At 46.4% G+C, this 21,188-nt stretch overlaps 1 protein-coding gene across 2 annotated transcripts; it reads left to right on the forward strand.

The window, feature by feature from the left end:
- Positions 1-2,860: 2,860 nt before the first annotated feature.
- dicer1 (dicer 1, ribonuclease type III) lies at positions 2,861-20,987 on the forward strand (the record flags this gene model as incomplete). Of its 2 annotated transcripts, none has more annotated exons than XM_079228189.1 (27): positions 2,861-2,974; positions 3,123-3,285; positions 3,394-3,524; positions 4,076-4,210; positions 4,308-4,468; positions 4,631-4,799; positions 5,633-6,105; positions 6,279-6,411; positions 6,605-6,847; positions 6,973-7,127; positions 7,498-7,630; positions 7,758-7,833; positions 7,945-8,084; positions 8,662-8,841; positions 8,991-9,204; positions 9,313-9,466; positions 9,551-9,733; positions 10,557-10,662; positions 11,415-11,590; positions 12,317-13,079; positions 13,645-13,797; positions 14,248-14,886; positions 15,031-15,286; positions 17,105-17,373; positions 20,211-20,373; positions 20,534-20,609; positions 20,822-20,987. In XM_079228189.1, 27 exons carry the CDS (start codon positions 2,861-2,863, stop codon positions 20,985-20,987), a joined length of 5,724 nt encoding a protein of 1,907 aa, XP_079084315.1. The 2 variants fall into 2 exon arrangements, with proteins under 2 accessions (XP_079084315.1, XP_079084316.1); XM_079228190.1 differs by having other exon boundaries at positions 14,251-14,886.
- Between the last annotated feature and the right edge of the window lie 201 nt (positions 20,988-21,188).

Raw genomic sequence — 21,188 nt, forward strand, 5'->3', positions numbered from 1 at the left:
ATTCTTAATCTCTAAATACACCAGATTCAACATCTAGCTTAATGTTGTGAAGCCTAGTGTTACTGTACGATTCTGTGGATTATCAGGATGTGTATGAGCAGGGCCCCGTTCCTCGTACGTGGTTCAACTAAGTCGATCAATTGTCCTATTATCCAGCTTAAATTACCGATATGATTGATGTCAGGGTAACTCGGTTCCCTCAAAGGCTGACCCGCACTCAAACAGTCTCATTAATTCGAACCAGACGTCAGTCATCTGGATCATTGCGCCTGCCCGTCTGCTTCAAAAGGGGAAATAGTCGAGCACTGAATCAATGATGTTCTAACGCTACAATGGCAAATAAACTCAAAGGACAAGCCACTTTTTTTCTCCGCCGAGGGGCAGGAGATGATCATGAACGCATATGAGGAAGTCAAGACCATAATCATGGCAAAGTCTAATGCCGTGTTCACACCGGACGCGGCGCGACCAGATTCCATGTAAAGTCAATCAACAGACGCGCTGCGCTGCGACGCGAATTGGCGATTTATTCGCGCCACGGCGAGATAGACGCGTTTGAGGCGGCGCGAACAGAACGTTTGACCTGGGGCGAACAAAGCGAAGGACGCGGCGCGAATTCGTGTGAGTTGAATTCTCCCAACTCTGGCGGAGAAATCGCGTGATGCAAGGTTGCGGCAGCCAATCAGCGTTGAGAAGCTACGCCCGTCACCACCGCCGTCTCCCCGTTTCTGAATGAAACTGCTGCTGCTCCGCCTGAACCAGCGCTGACAGCGGCTTCATTGAGACGCTGTTGTGGGACTACGGATAATAGTATGAACCCAGACACCATGGAGTTTGATGTTCCGACATATGTGGAATTTACACAAAAAGTGGATGGCATAATCTGTATCGTTTTACGGAGATACGTGAGACGCAGTTCCTGGAGGAGTCGGTGAAATTCACAGAGCTGTGTGCGGCTACGGATGATGTTATGAACCCAAATACGAGGGCGTTTCATGTTCCGACATGTTTGGGACTTCCACAACAAGTATAAAGCAGAACTGGTGGTTATTTATTCCATGGTCGATAGTGGAAATAAAAGCTTCGTCGCTTGTCTCTCACAGAGGCAAGCAACAGAGCTAAGCCACGCCCTTCGCGCCGCGTTTTTTTTTTCGCGTTTGGTGTGAACACCCTCGTTTCACTCACGCAAGTAAACTGCCGTGTTCACACCGGACGCGCCGCGAAATTTCGAGCCGCGTCCGGTGTGAACACGGCATAAAGCTGCGTCCACACCAAAAGCTTTGACAAGCTTTTGCAACGCTTGTGTGAACGCAGCTTAATATGACGCGTTCTAAACCGCTCTGAGCAATCTTTTCTAAAACTCTAAACGAGCTGCTCTTGAGCTCTAAATAAATCTGTTCTCAAGCTCTAAACCAGCCTGTTAGTAAAGACACATTAATAATATCTAGTAATTGCAGGAAAAACCTCTTTAAGCAGCCTCGTCGGGATGGGGTCTAAGACAGGTAGAAGGTTTAGAAGTAGAAACCATTGAAGACAATTGGTCAAGGTTGTTGGGAGAAAATCCATCTAAATACATATCAGGGTTTACAGCTACCTCTAAGGCTACTCTCTTTGAGGATAGATCGATACTGGTGAGGGAAGAAGATTATTAATCCTGTCTCTAATAGCCAGAATCTTACCCTTGAAGGAGTTCATGAAGTCATTACTACTGAGGTCTATAGGAATACACAGATCCACCGAGCTATGACTCTCAGCCAGCCTGGCCACAGTGCTGAAGAGAAACCTAGGGTTGCTCTTGTTTTTCTCTATTAGTGATGAGTAGTAGGCTCCTCTGGCATTACGGAGGGCCTTCTTATATGTTCTCAGACTATCCCGCCAAACCAACCGGGACTGCTCCAGGCCGTTGGAGCGCCATATGCTCTCAAGCTTCCGTGATGCTTGCTTCAATATGCGGGTCTGAGGGTTGTACATGGAGCGAGCCTCCTTTGCTTAATGATCCTCTTTTTTAGAGGGGCTATCGAGTCCAGTGTCACTCTCAATGAGCCAGTAGCACCATCGACGAGCTGATAAATCTGAGGAAAGACTATTCAATGTTCTATGTTAATGCCATATGTAAGAACAAGGTCGAGGGTGTGGTTAAAGCAGTTAGTTGGTTCCTGTACTCTGACAGAAGCCAATCAAATCCAACAATGAGCTACATGCAACACTTTAGGCTGTCATTATCGACATCCACGTGAATATAAAAATCATCATTTATTAGTTTTAAGGACAAAACTTGATATAAAAAAAATAAAATAAACTCAGATATAAATTCAGATCTGAGGCAGGTACACTATAACAAATGCATCATCATTGGTGCTCATGAAAAACATTTTAATCAAGTAAATTATTCAATTCAGTTTATTTTATATAGCCTAACATCACAAATACAAGTTTGCCTCGGATGGCTTTACAATCTGTACACATGACATCCCTGTCCCGGGACCTCACATCGGATCAAGAAAAACTCCCCCAATAAAGATAGTAAAAACAGTTTCACAGGGAAAAAAAGCAAAGAAACCTGAGGGAGAGCAACAGAGGAGGATCCCTCTCCCTGGATGGACAGAAGCACATGGATATGAACTAGCTTTGTAAATCACCCCAAAAGTCTTTATTTTGATTGACTTGAACCATTTGGCCGCCTCTCTGCCTCTAGAGGGCGCTCTGAGGCCCACCAGTGGGTGAGAACAGCTGATCTGTAGTGCGTTAACACGGCCTCCTCGTCTCCCCTGCCAGTGAACTTCTGCACCGCTGAGGATGATGAAATGAGATAAAGTGGAGGAGCCCAGTCCCCCCCTCCTCAACTCCACCTCTTTGAAGCATGGCAGGCCTGCAGCTTGTCACCCCTGCCACTTCACCCATGGGGCCTTTCTTCGGGCTGCCATGGCAGCAGGAGGCCATCCACGACAACATCTATACACCTCGGAAATATCAGGTAAGGAGGCGGCCGTCCACATGGGTGTGACGGATCGTGAGTGCACCAAGGCGTAGGCGTCTCTAAAGCTATCCGTTGCTGCTCTTTTGTATTGAATTCACATTCCTCCACCAGCTCACTGTCCCTGAACCTGTCCCTTCCTCCACAGGTAGAACTTCTTGAAGCAGCTATTGAACATAATACTATTGTCTGCTTGAATACTGGCTCAGGGAAGACCTTTATTGCAGTACTTCTAACAAAGGAGCTCTCCCACCAAATTCGGGGACATTACCAAGAAAATGCGAAGAGGACTGTTTTTCTGGTGAACACGGGTACGTACCCGCCTGCCCCGGGTTTCTAGTGTTTCACAGGAAGCAGTGGTTTACATTTCATTGGATCTTTCAAAGTAGCTTACTGTTTCTCTGGTTTGCATTGTCCAGTTCCGTCTGTAGTTTATCAAGCAGCTATGGTCAGGACTCACTCTGACCTCCAAGTGGGAGAGTACACGGATGTGGAGGAGGCCTCGTCATGGACTGACCAGCGGTGGCGTCAAGAGATATTGGAGAATCAGGTGTGCTGATCATTCTCATTGCCTGAGTGTTTGTTTTGATATGTTAACACCAGCTGCATGCTTACTGTCTTATTGACTGTCTTGCTGAGTGCCTTTCAAAAACAGAACTATATTATGAAGGCCTACAGTTTGGCACGCAAGTGAACTGCACATTATCTGCACAGTTTAATCGCCATAGTGTGATATTTAAGTTGTACTGCCGCTCTTCTGCCAACATTCAGTAAACATATTTAACCACAAGATCAGCGTTGGTGCTTTGTAGTCCCTGATCGCTGATAATGACACACTGTGAACAACTTTTAAATTGGCAAGAGCGAAGCTAGAAACGTCGAGGTAGAAACCGAGCCGTGAGGATTGTGTTGTGATCGTTGTTCACTATCATCAGAACGCTGCACAGCAGAAGTAGCCATCATCATCCGATTGGATGCTGTCACGCGATAATAATAATATATTTTATTTGTATAGCGCTTTTAAAAGGTACTCATGATGGACTACAACTACTTGGGTCACTGCTCCCAATAATATGTCCATCTCCACCTTCTCTTATCCAGGTCCTGGTCATGACTTGCCACATATTCCTGCATGTTCTGAGAAATAAAATCTTACCTTTGTCTAAAATCAACCTGGTGGTGTTTGATGACTGTCACCTGGCCATCACGGACCACCCTTACTGTGAGATAATGAAGGTGAGATGGTGGTTGCAAATTGTGGTTCAAATTCACCTTCTTTTTTGTCTTTGCCAAGAGATTTGTGAATGACCTGCTCTCCTCTCCCCCTGTGCAGCTGTTTGAGGGTTGCCCGGGCAGTCCCCGTATCCTGGGTCTCACAGCCTCCATCCTAAATGGGAAGTGTGACCCGTCAGAACTGGAGCACAAGATCCAGAATCTGGAGAGCATCCTGAAGAGCAATGCTGAAACTGCCACTGACCTTGTGGTCCTGGACAGGTAAAACTATGAGTTTTTGTTTGCTAAAGGTTTGCAATGATGATCACTGTGTTCAAACGGCGTAGAATCACCTGATGAATGAGAATCATTGACCGCAGTAGACGGTGGTGGTAGTAGCATGCCGGTGGCAGTAACTCCAAGGTGAACGCTTTTCTATTTCAGATACGCCTCTCAGCCTCGAGAAGTGGTGCTGGACTGTGGCCCCTTCATGGATAAGAGTGGCCTCTCTTCCTGTCTGCAGGCAGAGCTGGATGAAGCTCTCCACTTCCTGAGTGACTGCAACATATGTGTCACCAGAGAGGACCATGATCCCACTTTCATCTCCAAACAGGTCAGAGCTACAAAGATTCATTTAGTTTTTTGTATTTGTTTCACTATTTGATGATTTACCCCTTCTTTTTTTCACATCCATATTTGTGTATGTGTGTACTATGATATACAAACATGACTATTCTTCCTGCGGATGTTCTTTACATGCTGTACAGAAACAACCTGTTTTATTAATGTGCCGTCACCAAAGAAGTCCTACTTTGATAAAATCGTTTCGATAATAGGTTTATGCTCATGATTTCCCTGTCTGTGTCCAAAGGTTCACTGTAAACTCAAGTGATACTGTAACGAGTAGAATATCACTCATTTTTGTAATGAATAAATAAACGCTACCCTGAAGAGGTTTACTGAAATGTAATTCGGAACTCGGACTATGATCATGTCAAATTTGGTATGAAGTTATAAATAATATAATCCCAAACTGAATGGAAAAGTTGGCAATTTGCCGTTAGCAGTGACAGAAGTGCAGAGAAAGACGGCGTATCAAACCAAATATAAAAAAAATGATAGCCAAAATCTTACCATTGAAGAAGTTCATGAAGTCATTACTACTGAGGTCTATAGGAATACACGGATCCACCGAGCTATGACTCTCAGCCAGCCTGGCCACAGTGCTAAAGAGAAACCTAGGGTTGCTCTTGTTTTTCTCTATTAGTGATGAGTAGTAGGCTCCTCTGGCCTTCTGCCCTGACATTTTGGCGACAAGGACGATGTCCCAGGTGCTAAATTTAGACCTAGTTTCCGCCGGCCAATAGGCAGTTAATGTTCATGAGTTTATAAGAAAAAAGAAAAAAAAAACTCAACAGCTGTTCACACTGTCTCACTCCTGTCCAGGTCCTGGGGGACTGCCAGGCCGTGCTGCAGGTCCTGGGTCCCTGGTGTGCAGATAAGGCCGCGGGCATCATGGTGCGGGAGCTCCAGAAGTACATCAAACACGAGCAGAAGGAGCTCAGCCGCAAGTTTCTGCTCTTCACCGACACCATCCTGCGCAAGGTGCACGCCCTCTGCGAGGAGCACTTCTCCCCCGCCTCGCTCGACTTGAAGTACGTCACGCCCAAGGTTCTCCGGCTGCTCGAGATCCTGCACGAGTACAAGCCCTTTGAGCGGCAGCAGTTCGAAAGCGTGGAGTGGTACAACAACCGCAACCAGGACGACTACGTGTCATGGAGCGACTCGGAGGACGAGGACGAGGATGAGGAGGTGGAGGTCAAAGAGAGGCCTGAGGCCAACTTTCCCTCGCCGTTCACCAACATCCTGTGTGGCATCATCTTTGTGGAGAGGCGGTACACAGCTGTCATCCTCAATCGGTAGGGCTCCGTCCTTTTCTTTGTGAGGTTTATTATACTTCTTCATGTCTAGTAAATGTCTTGTTTTAAACCGGAACCGTGACCCTCTGGAATACAGTTTAATATCCCGGCCACTGCAGCTGAGAGAAGTTGTAAAATGTTGTTGACGCATGGCGTCTGTGTTTCCTCCTCAGTCTGATCAAAGAGGCGGGGAAGCAGGACCCGGAGCTGGCATACATCAGCAGCAACTTCATCACCGGCCACAGCATCGGCAAGAACCAGCCGCGGAACAAGCAGATGGAGGTGGAGTTCAGGAAACAAGAGGAGGTAAGCAGCCACGAGTCACTCACAGGAATACCCATGTTACAAGCTCGCTAATGCAATACTTTGATACAATAGGCTATGTATTAGACCAATATTCTAATTGACCAAAAGTATTGAAATATACCAAATTTGGATATTTATTTATTTATTTATTTATTTATTTATTTATTAACACCCCCTTCTTTTTCAATCACAGGTTCTCCGCAAATTCCGGGCTCATGAAACCAACCTGCTGATCGCCACCAGCATTGTGGAGGAAGGCGTGGATATCCCAAAGTGTAACCTGGTGGTGCGGTTCGACCTGCCCACAGAGTACAGGTCCTACGTCCAGTCTAAAGGCAGAGCCCGAGCACCGGTCTCCAACTACATCATGCTGGCGGACAGTGAGGGGACCAGGACCTTCGAGGACGATCTCACCACCTACAAGGCCATAGAGAAGGTTGGGTTCAGTCAGTGGTTGATTGTTTCAATGAGTTCCCAAGCGGGCAGTTTCTGATCTGAGAGTTATGTCAGTAGATTTAGTACGACATATTGTGACGATGATCTCATTTGACTCGTGAGCAGATCTTAAGGAACAAGTGCTCCAAGTCAGTGGAGGTGGGGGAGTTTGAAGTGGAGCAGGTGCTGGACGACGACAACATCCTCCCGCCCTACGTGCTCCAATCTGAGGATGGAGGTCCGCGGGTCACCATCAACACAGCCATCGGACACATTAACAGGTAGAAGGAATATATACATACATACAGTTTGGTTGAGCTAACCTGAGCACTCGAAGGTGGTGTACCATCATTTTGAAGTCAGATTGGGCTTCGGGAATATGTTGTTTATTATTGAGTTTGGACGGGAGCCTTAATTGGGATTTTATCCAATTATAAGAAACATCATATTCCTCAACGTTTTATTCTAGGCAGCAAATACAGTACACATCAAATGATTATGCAAGTAAATAAAAAAAGCATAGTCATTAAAACAGAGTTTGAGATACAGATGTTACAGTAATTACAATGTACAGAACTCTACAGGTCGCATGCGCTGCTACACTTCATAGTCTCATTCCACTGCGTTAACCCCCCACCCCCTCCCCCCCAGGTACTGCGCCCGGCTGCCCAGTGACCCGTTCACCCACTTGGCGCCCAAGTGTAAAACTGCTGAGAGGCACGGCGACCGCTTCCAGTCCACACTCTACCTACCCATCAACTCCCCTCTGCGGGTTCCTATTAAGGTGAGAAAGATCATTACCTTTTTTTTAAAAGAATTTCAGTGATGGTGAGCCCTGACTTTCCAGAATATCAACACTAATACAGTGCACTTTCTTCAGACTATTATTAATCGTGCAATGGTCTCTACAGGGTCCTATCATGAACTGTGCCAGGCTGGCAGAGAAAGCAGTTGCACTACTATGTTGTGAGAAACTCCACAAAATAGGTAAAACCCCAATTGAAATGTTGCAGATGTATGACAATATTGTCAAACAATGTTTCCTGTCAGCTGCCGTAAGACGACCTGACTCTGTTGTTCTTGCTCTCTTCCTCCCAGGTGAGCTGGATGATCACCTGATGCCGGTGGGGAAGGAGACGGTGAAGTACGAGGAGGAGCTGGACCTCCATGATGAGGAGGAGACCAGCGTACCGGGCCGGCCCGGCTCCACCAAGAGGAGGCAGTGCTACCCTAAAGCCGTAAGAAAGTCTGGTCCGCTACAGCTCCCTGACTCTCGTGTCTCTGGTTTGTTGTTTCATGAGACAAACCTTGAACACTGATTACTCAGACTGAGCTTTCATTGTAAATGTTTGGTTGTTAAGAATGCTAACCTTTACTGCTGATATACTTTTAAATACCTTCACAGATATAATTACTGTAGTTTTTGATCAAAATGACTTTGTATGCTCACCTCTGACCAAACAGGCTGTTTATGAGGAAGTGTTTCATCTTTGCTGGCCATCCACGTAGCCGTTATCCACACACATTAGGGCTCCTGAATATTTGGTTATCCGTTGGTTTGGTAGATATTCAGTGGAGTGCAACCCGTGGGGGCCGAACAGAAGCTTCCCCAGCCGGCACTGCTCACAGCCGGCCCACTTCTGGTGAACCTGTAATGAGGTCACACAGTCAAACGCAAAGCAAACTTTTTTGGGCACATAGTTGTTTATCTTCTGCAGCACAAACAATATAAATGTCAATGAACAATAAGCAATTTGGAATGCTCCTGTAGAATTTCGTGAATGACCTGTTCCTGCTTCTTTTTGTCCTCTTCAGATACCAGAGTGTCTGCGGGACAGTTACGCCGTACCCGAGCAGACGTACTACCTTTATGTGATCGGGATGGTCCTCACCACCCCTCTCCCCGATGAACTCAACTTCCGCAGGAGGAAGCTCTACCCACCGGAGGACACCACCAGGTGCTTCGGCATCCTGACTGCCAACCCCATACCTCGAGTAGGCTACCCGGTGAAAACCTTTCGCACCAGACTAACATGTTATCGCCCCTTGGAATTGTGCTCCTTTTGTTCACTTATCAAAAGAAAGAAATATCTCCAGTGTTGCCCTCTCACCGTCGGTGTGTGTGGTGCTTTCCTTCCGTCCAGATCCCCCATTTCCCGGTGTACACTCGCTCGGGCGAGGTGACCATCTCCATCGAGCTGCAGAAGTCTGGCTTCGCGCTCGCCACCGCGCAGCTCGACCTCATCACCCGCCTGCACCAGTACATCTTCTCCCACATCCTCCGGCTGGAGAAGCCGGCGCTGGAGTTCAAGCCCACGCTGGCCGACTCGGCTTACTGCGTTCTACCTCTGAATGTCGGTGAGTAGAATCGCTCTCGGTCGATCCGGGTGGATGGTTTGGTCCTGGCGTGTAGACTCTTATCAGTGTCCTCTCTCTCGCTCCCTGCTGCTTCTATGGCTCCTTCAGTTGGGGACTCCCACACTCTAGATATGGACTTTATGTTCATGGAGGACATTGAGAAGTCTGAGGCCCGCACCGGCATCCCTACCACTCAGTACACCAAGCAGAACCCCTTCACCTTCAAGCTGGAGGACTACCAGGATGCTGTCATCATCCCAAGGTACCGTGGTTACTTGTGTAAATGCTCCTGATGGATGAGGAACGCCGGTGTGAGCCACATAATGACCGTCCAACTCCCTCACAGGTATCGTAACTTTGACCAGCCTCACCGCTTCTACGTCGCCGACGTGTACACCGACCTGACGCCGCTCAGTAAGTTTCCTTCGCCCGAGTACGAGACGTTTGCCGAGTACTACAAAACCAAGTACAACCTGGACCTGTCCAACCTGAACCAGCCGCTTCTGGACGTAGACCACACCTCCTCCAGGTCAGCAGCACCTGGAACCTGACACTCAGATATAGCTGTAGATGTGCATGTGCTTAGATTTTACACTTCTTCTTTTTTTTCACCATTCAGATCTATACAACCTATGTGTTTATGATAACATTATTTCCTAGAGCACAAACATATTTACATAGCACAACATTGAGAGCATAATTTAGAGGTGAGATAACAGAGTTCTCCAGTTTTGATACATTTAACTATAAAATGTAGCCTAGAAAATTGAGATTGAAATGTTTCATATCACAATATACATAGAAAAAAAACCCCATTGCAGTCTATATCTTAAATGGAACTCCACCAATTTCACACATCCGCCTGTGTTTTTACCGGGGTTTCAAGTAGTGTAAAGCCATAAGTGTTCCCAGAGGGAACTGTGAAGTCTGAGAAATGTCCTCAAGTGATGCCATTTGAGTCTGTGCTGGTTGGGTCTGAAAGCTAGAAGGAAGTGATCTCACCAGACCACTGCAGCCTGCTGCAGACTAGTAGAGGCTCCAGGATACATAAGATGGTACTAGCATAACCATAGCCCTTCGAAGGCCAGTTGCATTATGGGTAATTAAGACACCAGATGTTGACGAGGGAGAAGAATGCAAGGAATAAATAATTTGATCGCTCTGGATCTGCATTATTGCCCCCTTTCTTTTCTGACCATGTTAGAGCTAAACCGCTGGAGAATACCCAGAATGCCCGAGCCTTCTCTTGAATATTTGATTTGTTATAAAACTGCAGTGTGAAGACAGCCTTTGGTACATGCGTTGTTTGGCCCGGCCTAAAGCAGAGGCTCTTGTTTTCTGTGTGCTCCCAGACTGAACCTGTTAACCCCTCGGCACCTGAACCAGAAGGGCAAAGCCCTGCCCCTCAGCAGTGCAGAGAAGAGGAAGGCCAAGTGGGAGAGTCTGCAAAACAAACAGGTAACGCTGCCTCTGTGGTGGTGCTCACACTGATGCCAGCACTGTCAAGAGAGTCCAGCATCCATCTGGACTCAAGGGTCAACTGATTTAGAATTTGGAGGTCAAAAGGTCAAAAAAAACTTCTCTTTTTTTTGCGCACTTGGACATAGGAGGTCCATGCGTGCATGGTTTTGTATGTATTTCTTTATCAACAGCACTGAAAGTACCCAAACACACTGAAAAGTACAGAAACACACACTGATCAGCTCCACAATCGTACTACAGGCTATTCTAGTCTCTACTGAATAGCGCGAGCGTAGCTTTTTCCCTCACTTCCCTCTGCCTGAACTTAAATCCTTGTAACCAATATTAACCTTTCAAATCATTCAAACCTCCCTTGCAGATAAACAAACAGATGCCAGGCGAATAAACAATTAACAATCAATAACAATAATAAACAAATGAGAATATGGGGGGTGTCCATGTTTTTATATATATATAATGTGTGTATGCATGCAGCTTTTTACTTGTTTTGTTTAAAGTAACGCACCAGAATACAGACAGGCATACTAGTCCTCTTGCAGTTGAGGAGGAGTCTGTCACCTACTTTTAGTTGTAATTTCCACACAAACAACAACCCCATTTACACTCTGATGTTGGTGGGAAAAGGGTACGTCAGTGTGACCACCTCCAGAGACGAGTCTTGGCCATGTCACCTTCCATACATTCTGTCCTGCAACAGTCCCGGTCTAAACTATTGCTGTGCTCGTCAGATCCTGGTTCCAGAGCTGTGTGCCATCCACCCCATCCCGGCCTCCATGTGGCGGAAAGCAGTGTGTCTGCCCAGCATCCTCTACCGCCTCCACTGCCTTCTGACCGCAGAGGAGCTCCGAGCCCAGACTGCCAGTGAAGCCGGAGTGGGAGCCCAGACCCTGCCCCCCAACTTCAGGTCTCCATTACACACACTAACACAACACATGAGTCCCTATGGTTGCTTTGTTAAGCATTTGCATAATTAATAAAACAATGGCCTTCCACTATATCACTCTACTGTAACACTACAGTACAGTGGTTCACAGGTTGTTCGTGCATCATCTCCAGTCGCTGTCAGCTTTCTGCTGAACCGTAGCGTTCTGGTTGGTCTGCTGGGTTACTGAGGCTCAATGGAACACGAATTGTGTGAAACTATATGCCGAAAGATGAACTGAAGTGGGTTATATGTGGACACACACTGCAGGTTCAGGCTGAGCCACAGTAAGACTATAGCTGTGTATCTGTAACCCCACTCAGCTGTAGACGATACAAACTTTAAGGCATGTGATTAAAGGGCTTGAGCCCTGTTACACATCATTTTACAGTACTGCCTCGTATGAACGGGCACAAACAAGTTCAGGAATTATCAACGTCAGAGTCTCATGATGGAGCATTCCCGAAGAACGTACATTTACTTAACGGACATTTCAGTTATTTTGGTTATTTATTGACAATATGCCAATATTTAAAGCTGATTCTGATATTTGATTGCCTTAACTGTTGAAGTAAGAATTATGGCCGATGAGCTGTTGAATGTTAACAGTTTTCTAGAAACAGAAAACGTTTTTTCTGCATTTTCTTTGTTTTCCTATTGCACAGTTTCCCAGCATTGTGTGTGTGTGTGTGTGTGTGTGTGTGTCAGGTACCCAAACCTAGACTTTGGCTGGAAGAGATCCATCGACAGCAAAACTTTCATCTGTCCTGACTCCGGCAGTGAGGACGATGAGGGTCAGTGTACGCATCAAGAGACTGAGAGCCCTGGCCCCGATCCCCTAGCTTACCCCAGTAGCGGGCACTCTTCCCAGCCCGAGCAGGGGTCCGACGCGGCCCCCGATCCCAGAGAAGCCACATGCACGAGCAACCTAACCAACGGCACTGCCCTAGTCACCGACTGTGATGACGACGGCCCCCATGACGAGCACCTTCAGCAACGTGACAATTGCCAACGCTCCCAGCCCGGCTCCCCTGGGCTGCAGAGTCCTGAATCGATACAAGCCACTACCTCAGTTCCCGTGCAGCCCGCTCTCAGCTCGAAGACGCCCAGCGCCAGTCCTCCGCAGCCCAGTGACGAATGTACACCGGGGAAGACCTCACACCACACATTTACGGCTACCTCAGTCTGCACCCGGGCAGCCGCGGGTCCCGACACTCCCACAGCACCTTCTCCTGATCCGCCCGCTGTCCCCCAGCACGAAGCCCAGACTGGCGACTCCCCCAAAAGCCTGGGACCCAACCCGGGCCTCATCCTGCAGGCCTTGACCCTATCCAACGCCAGCGATGGCTTCAACCTGGAGCGGCTGGAGATGCTCGGAGACTCCTTCCTCAAGCACGCCATCACCACGTACCTGTTCTGCACCTACCCCGACGCTCACGAGGGCCGGCTCAGCTACATGCGCAGCAAGAAGGTGAGACTGTTCGTGTGAGACTTGTTATGGGACACTTTAAAGACATTTCATTGCTTCTGTCGATGCTAAAGTTGTGTTGCAGCTGTAGAAAACATACACACAATGTAACACACAATTAAATAAATATAAATGTGCAAATATATTCCAGTTAAAGCTGCCACTTCTTACATCCTCACGTTGGCCTTCATTAGCGTTCGATGGGCAGTTGGCCCCTTGTATTGTTGGGGCCACCTGCCCAACAATAAGCCCCTCCCATCAGTGTATGAATGGGTGGTAATCTCTAGGCACCTCAGGATTTGATTAGATTCAGAGGTCTACAGTGCAATTCCTGAAACAAGTATCGATTCATCTTGATGCCTCAAAATTTGTATATACATGCGTTATTTCTTCTCACTGACTATATGCTGTTTTTAAAACACTGCGCATAATTGTTAACGACGAGCATAACGTTGAGAATTGAGTTTAAAGATTTTGACAACTTGATAATTGGAAATTTCAGAGAGAATTGCAATGCATCCAAGAAGCCATTCCAGGTCTGAACTCACCCTCTCCCCGTCTCCTCTAGGTGAGCAACTGTAACCTGTACCGTCTGGGAAAGAAGAAGGGGCTCCCCAGCAGGATGGTGGTGTCCATCTTTGACCCCCCGGTGAACTGGCTGCCTCCTGCCTACGTGGTCAACCAGGACAAGAGCAGCACAGACATACCGGACTCGGAGGAGGTCAGTGGACGTCGTGCTTCTTCTCCACTTTATACTGCACTGCAGAGGGAGGACAAGAACTGGCAGTGTGTGTGAAAGAGATTGAGCTGAGGGGCCCATTCACAAATGTAGCACGTTCATGTATTCATTCACGGATGTTGTCAGCCCACTAGAGGGCAGGCTTTCACCTTGTCAGGCAACACATCACATTTGAGTTTAGACTACTAATATGATATAATAATTGTAAAAAAGAAGTAATGCTATTTCACTAAGTTGTTGATGAATATGTTAGAATATATAAATATGTTTAATGTGGCACAAAGTGACTTAAAGACAATTCCAGGTAAAGAATTCAGACAAAAGTAAATGTTACATTCGAGGCCCTCAGGGGGTCTGAAGTGTCGATCAACTGGCATCCTTATGAAGTGCAGAGATGAAGGTTTTAACGTCTGTTTTGCATCTATCGTCCAGGCCAAAGAGGAGCTCCTGGCCAACGGGCAGCCTGACAACGACTCTGACGAGGAGGTGGACGAGGAGATAGACGAGGAGGGTGAGCTGATGCTGAAGGACGAGCCCAAGGACGAAGTCAACATGGAGGACGATCTGGAGTACTACAAGGAGCACATCAAGTTCATCGACAACATGCTGTTGGGCTCCGGCGCCTTCGGTAAGAAGATCTCGCTGAGCACCTTGCCTCCCCCTCTCGCCGCGGCCCCGGGCTCCTCCCCCGCCCCGGAGTCTCCGTACGAGTGGAAGCCCCCTAAGAAGCCCCGCCACCACCACCACCCCGCCGCAGCCCACTACCCCACGGAGCCGGCGCCCAGCACGCCCACCGCGGAGGAGTTCGACTACAGCTCGTGGGACGCCATGTGCTACCTGGACCCCAGTAAGGCCGGGGAGGACGACGACTTTGTGGTCGGCTTTTGGAACCCGTCTGAGGAGAACTGCGGCGCAGAGCTCGGCAAGCAGTCCATCTCCTACGACCTGCACACGGAGCAGTGCATTGCCGACAAGAGCATTGCTGACTGCGTGGAGGCTCTGCTGGGCTGCTACTTGACCAGCTGTGGAGAGAGAGCAGCCCAGATGTTCCTCTGCTCGCTGGGCCTCAAGGTAAGCGGGTACCAACTGTCAGAGGTGGGGCTAGTTCATGAGAGAGCAGGCATTTCAACACGAATCTCAACACGGCCTGCCGCCTTTGTGTATGAGACTTCGCAGCCGTCACACAGGTTGAGCGTTGTTTTCCGATCACATTAGGTGCTACCGCTGGAGAGAGGGGCCCTGATGGGAGCAGTGGTGCCGAGCTGCCAGATCACCGCCATCGACCTGTGTTACGGCTGGCTGAAGATCCCGCCCCGCAGCCTGCTGGACCATCCAGACGCAGAGCGAACTCTCAACCACCTCATCTCTGGCTTTGAGAACTTTGAAAGAAAGATCAACTACACCTTTGAGAACAAGGCTTACCTGCTGCAAGCCTTCACCCACGCTTCCTACCATTACAACACCATCACAGGTCAGACTTCAGCTCACACCTGTCCAGTTCAGAGTGCTGTGTTTGGGGACTAGAAGTAGCATCTGGTTATGAAAACTGTTGCTGGTAATGGATGCCGAGGCAGTGAGACATGAATCTTTATTTAGATTAAATGTTATGATTGACGATGCCAAAAATTGGAACTTGGTAAATTGGTCATTCAGCCATCCACACATCCATCCAATCCAACATTCATACATACATAATTGATGGATGCGTGTCATTGGCCCTTGAACACTGCTCAGCTCTGCCCATGTCTCCACAGAATAGGAATTCAATTGAATGATTAACGTTGAATTATTTTTTTTGCCACTTTTTAGGAGTCACCAGAACAAGCTGTAAAAACTTTACAAAGAAGTTAAGGCAAACCTATTTTCCGTTGTTGATCATGATTCGTACGGATTGGGACAGTTTACCCCAACCATCAGTGTGAAATATCTTTATCTGCCAATATTCAGTAAAGTATGATTAGGACATCAGTATTTATGCTTTTCTAGTTGCTGATCTTGAATAATGTTACATTGTAGAGTTGAGAAACAGCGAGACAGTAGGCGTAGTTGCAGTCAAGATAGTTTACTCAAGCTCCACATAAAATGTACAATACTTGTGCAGTACTATAGCGGCAGCGCAAAACCCCACGCTTCCCGGAAACCAAACCAACCAAAACCAACCCAGACCCCGGAAACCCCACCAGCTCTTAAAGGCACAGTAGCCCTTAGATGAATGTCTCTCACAGTCCGTATGTGGGTCACCACAACATTGTAAATAGGGCTGCAACTAACAATTATTTTAATGATAATTTTTTTGATTATTTAAAAAATATATATATATATATATATATATATTCATTTCCAACCCTTTATTCAAAAACAAAACTGACAGTGCAAACCATGTTCAGAAAGCACAAACGGGTTGCTCATTGAACATCCCTGAGCTGTTAATTAAAAAAATAAAAATGGACTAACACAAAAAACATACACATGTATGCTTTACATCTGCCAAATATATAGGCATGTGAGCCCTTTTTACTGTAATTGATCTCCTTTGAGTAGATGCTGCATTTAGCATGCCCTGCTTTATCAATATGTATGAACACTGGACAGAGGGAAGCTGTACTGCTCCCCTCACGTCTGTTTGGACCTCCACCTTCAGGCTCAGCTCCACTTCATCTCAGCCCTTCATCAAGCTGCGCTGCATATAGAGCGTCCTCTTCCTTAAACTATTTCATTCACATCATCTAATCAATATCTGGGTTTCTTATGACCACGACATCACGTTGTTAGCTAAGCCCAACTACATGATTTGCTTCATTGTACTGCAGCCAGATCCTCCGGTGTGCCGGTTTAACGTTGACGAGTGACAGCATGAACTGAACCAGACCGGGGGGTGACGGCATGTTTCATCATGCTATGTTTTTTTACTAGCAAGACTGAACTGTAACGGAACATGAAGTAACTTTAACGACAATACACAACCCAAACACGTTAGCTAACGTGATAGCAACCTGACTAGCTTCCATTAAAAACAAGTTTGAGGGAAATGAAGACATCTTAACTCTGATTGGCCAAGACTGGACACATCACATCAAAGATGTTTTATTGTGAAGATCACGACCTCGACTTTTCTCAGTGTCTCACTTCAATCTCAGACACGCTGCCGGCCAGTTGTTCTGCTCCGCACACATTTTTTTTATTAAGACACACACACGGTTTTATTTTGCAACTCAATTTAGTAAATCCCTTGTTTTGAAGTTAGCTAGAATGTACTAAGAGCTTGACTGTTTATTTTGTTTCCCTCCAGATTGTTACCAGCGGCTGGAGTTCCTCGGCGATGCAATCCTAGACTACCTCATAACGAAGCACCTTTATGAAGACCCCCGGCAGCACTCTCCCGGCGTGCTGACCGACCTGCGTTCGGCACTTGTCAACAACACCATCTTTGCCTCGCTGGCCGTCAAGTACGACTACCACAAGTACTTCAAGGCCATCTCACCGGAGCTTTTCCACGTCATCGACGACTTTGTGCAGTTTCAGCTGGAGAAGAATGAGATGCAAGGCATGGACTCCGAGGTGAGTCCTGCTTCCAAACCCAAAAGAACCTTCTCTTTGCTCGAGTAGTTATTTTACCTCCTTCATATAATAGTCAGTATTCAAAAAGATCTGCCTCAATAACGAGGCTGTCAGCTTCTTTGACTCCGTTTCATATGCCAATGAGTTCAGCACTGAGAACATGCAGTTGGGTTTAATTTGCGTGGAAATTGCTATCTTGGCCCCAGATCTCCTCTCATTCTGCTGTAGAGGTTCTCTTCTGCCTCGGGGCCAGCAGGCTCACACACAAGCTACTGAGAGCAGCTGAAAGGAATACAGAACTGCTGCAGTAGGGCTGGGCGGTATGGGCAAAAATTCATATCACGATATTTTGTAAGATTCTGGCAGTTTCACAGTATATCACGGTATTTTTTTCCAAAATAAACACATTAAATTATTGATGCCGAAAAGGACTGCCACCGCCTTCGCTCGCAACTGGCCAGCAGCTGTTTTGATTGGTGCATAGGGAGCTAAACTGTAGGGATTTAGGACCCAGGGGAATCCCTTGATACTAGTGGCGCAAGAATGACGAAAGTCATTCTTCAGCCGGCAGCAACATTTAATGTTTACAGTCACAGATACGTGAACAGTGACTTATGTCTCACGGATAGAAGTTGACTCAGGGTGTGCAAGACATGACATCGCCAAAAGGCATGATGGGTAAAGCCTGCACAGGAAAAGACTTCTTCCTTCACAAGAAAAGTCTTCCTGTGTGGGCGGTGCCATTTACCCAGCATGCCTTTTGGCAATGTCATTTTTTGCACACCCTGAGTCAAATGAGTTAACATGAGACCTAACTAGCTCGGTCCGCTGTTCCTTCAGCTTCAAGCTGTGAACATTAAATGTTGTTGCCTGCCAAACAGCGGCGACTGGTATGAAGGTATGTGAAAAATTCATACCGTTAGGACAACTTAGACCGGTATATCGCACAGCCCTAGTCCTGGTACCACTTCTCATGACCACGGGATGCAGCTGCTAGTGTAGCATGTGGTGTCAGTAGTCTGTCAGCAGATGGTTTAAAGAGAGACTTAGCGTGTTGCTTCATATATTTAAGAAATGTATTAAAACCCAGATGCTCACTGGCCGTCTGCGTTGGATGTGTTCAGGGTTGCAAATTGTCATTGAGTTTCCATGGCAAGTTTTGGCACTTAGTCTGTGAGGTATTTTATTTAAATTTTGGAGAGGAAAAAAACTCCAATGCTAACAAACAGTGTTGGGGGTAACGAGTTACAAAGTAACGGATTACAGTAACGTAATTACTTGTATAGGTAACGATGTAAAGTAACGCATTACACTCAAGATATTGGTAACTACACTACTTTACTAGACCTCAGTAACGCACGTTCCTACGTTACTCAAGACATTTTTACCAGTCCGAAAAGTTCTCTTTTAGTGGCGCGCGAGTCACACGACACTTCCTGCATGAACAGCCTATCACAGGTACGTCCCAAGTCTCTACATTGCATCACCGTTTCCCTCAACCAAGCGCGGAGAGAAGACGCGAGGAAATATGTTTTAATAGACATGAGACGTCCTTTCCTCTGAAGCGTCACGTGAAGCAACGTAGGTTTCTGATGACTGCGGCCGACTGACAGCGGATCACATCTGATCAGCTGTTAGTCGCTTTAACAGCTGACGGAGTTTTGTCCGGAGAGTTTTTAGCGAACATGCCAATAAAAATGCACTTAAAATAGTTGATTTAATGGTGTTAAACTACTACTTATATTAATAAAGACACAGTTAGTTATCATGAGTGTCAGAGTGGAGATGTTTTCTCTGTCGTCTGTTACCGTTTAATAATCTGCATTGAGTATTTATATACACTGATGTGTCCTGCTTATACGCGCAGGATCCATTTCTACTGGCGGAATGAGTCTGATTGTGACATCATTATAAAATACCCCACAGTATAAATATAGTTTCTCTTCATTACGTGTTGTAAAAAGTGTTTCCTCTCTCCAGCTCTCTGCTTTTAATGACATACATAATACGTTATTGAGGGAAACAACAGATACAATCTTAGAAGACAGTAGTTTGTGGTTCAGACCTACAATGAACATATTTGAACCAGATGGTGAATAATTTAACAGATTTAATATATAACTTGAGTTTAATCTGTGATCGTCTTCACTCTAGTATGAAACTCCAGCGATCAGTTGCAGCGTCCAATCACCAAAAGTACCATTTATTTTTCTATCTTTCTTAAACCACTACAATGATTCCTATAACAAGCTGGTTTTGTTCTTAAACATTTGGTTTAGTGGGTCTCATGTTTCCCAAAGCCTGTTTTCAATGTGTTCTGCTGCTTGACCTGAATGTCCCAACCATATGTAGCCTCTTGTATCCTGTTGTTTGTGGATTTTAAAGTGAGGCATATTTCTTTGGTCAGACAGTGTGAACAGGGTTAATGTTCGTTCAAGTTAATGGCTGAGTTGTATATGCCATTTTGTTTTACATGTTTACAATACACTATGTGGAAAGGCTAAGAGATGCCCTTTATTGAACATTGAAAATAAAGTGATGAAAGGGCCATGATGTTTGTCCATGTATCTTTACGGTTAATTTGTACATTTGCTTAAAAAAATGGAAAGTAAAGTAACTAGTAGTGAAGTTACTTTTCAAATGCAGTAACTAGTAAAGTAATCTAGTTACAATTTTCAGAAGTAACTAGTAACTTGTAACCAGTTACTTTTTCTGAGTAACTACCCCAACACTGCTAACAAACAAGTCCACTTTAACGAACGTCTTCAGAGAATTATTCTGGCGCCACCTTCGGCGTGAAAGATTAATAAAATCCTTTTTTGTGTTTCGGCAACCAGCTGCGTCGCTCTGAGGAAGATGAGGAGAAGGAGGAGGACATCGAGGTACCGAAGGCCATGGGGGACATCTTTGAGTCGCTAGCCGGAGCGATTTACATGGACAGCAGGATGTCACTGGAGACGGTGTGGCAGGTGTATTATCCAATGATGAGGCCACTTATAGGTGAGGAAGAGTCAAGGCACATTTGTCTATGGACGCATTCTTTATTTGTTGGACCGTCCATGAGTGGGTGATGGCAAACATTCATGATTTTGTCTTTCTGATTAGTTTATGATGACTCCTTTTTTTTTTTAAATGTTTTTTATCCCCTCTCCACTTCAAGAAAAATTCTCTGCCAATGTGCCACGCTCTCCTGTGAGGGAGCTGCTGGAGATGGAACCAGAAACTGCCAAGTTCAGGTAGGAGACCAGCTTCTGCTCTTCAGTTAACAGATGGCATATGTGACGGCTTTCCCACAGATAAAAGGCTATTGGTTAATGACTGCTTAGGACTTAATTGTTCATGTAAAGCTATTTATTTGACCAGATGTTAAAGAGAGCATTTACATTCAACTAAACCAGAGATGAAAGGGACTGGTTGAAGACAAGTTGTTCCTTTCCTCCGTGTGCAGCCCTGCAGAGAGGACGTACGACGGGAAGGTCCGGGTGACGGTGGAGGTCGTCGGTAAGGGCAAGTTCAAAGGAGTCGGCCGCAGCTACCGGATCGCAAAGTCGGCGGCGGCGCGACGAGCTCTGCGCAGCCTCAAAGCCAATCAACCTCAGGTCCAAACCAACTGAGCTCTCAACATTAGCACATAAGCTACTGACGCTAACGGAGGGAGAGAGTAAAGAGAAAATACATTTTTAAAAAGCAACACGCTTCCCGACGCAGCGCAACGCCGGCCCCGCAACGGTGCGACCGAGGCAGCCGGGGAATCACTGTGGAGACGCAACCGAGGAGCAGAGCGGATCTCAACAGATTTCACATCACTTCTTTTA

Source organism: Taurulus bubalis (assembly GCF_910589615.1).
Source record: "Taurulus bubalis genome assembly, chromosome: 1".
NCBI classification, from domain to species: domain Eukaryota; kingdom Metazoa; phylum Chordata; class Actinopteri; order Perciformes; family Cottidae; genus Taurulus; species Taurulus bubalis.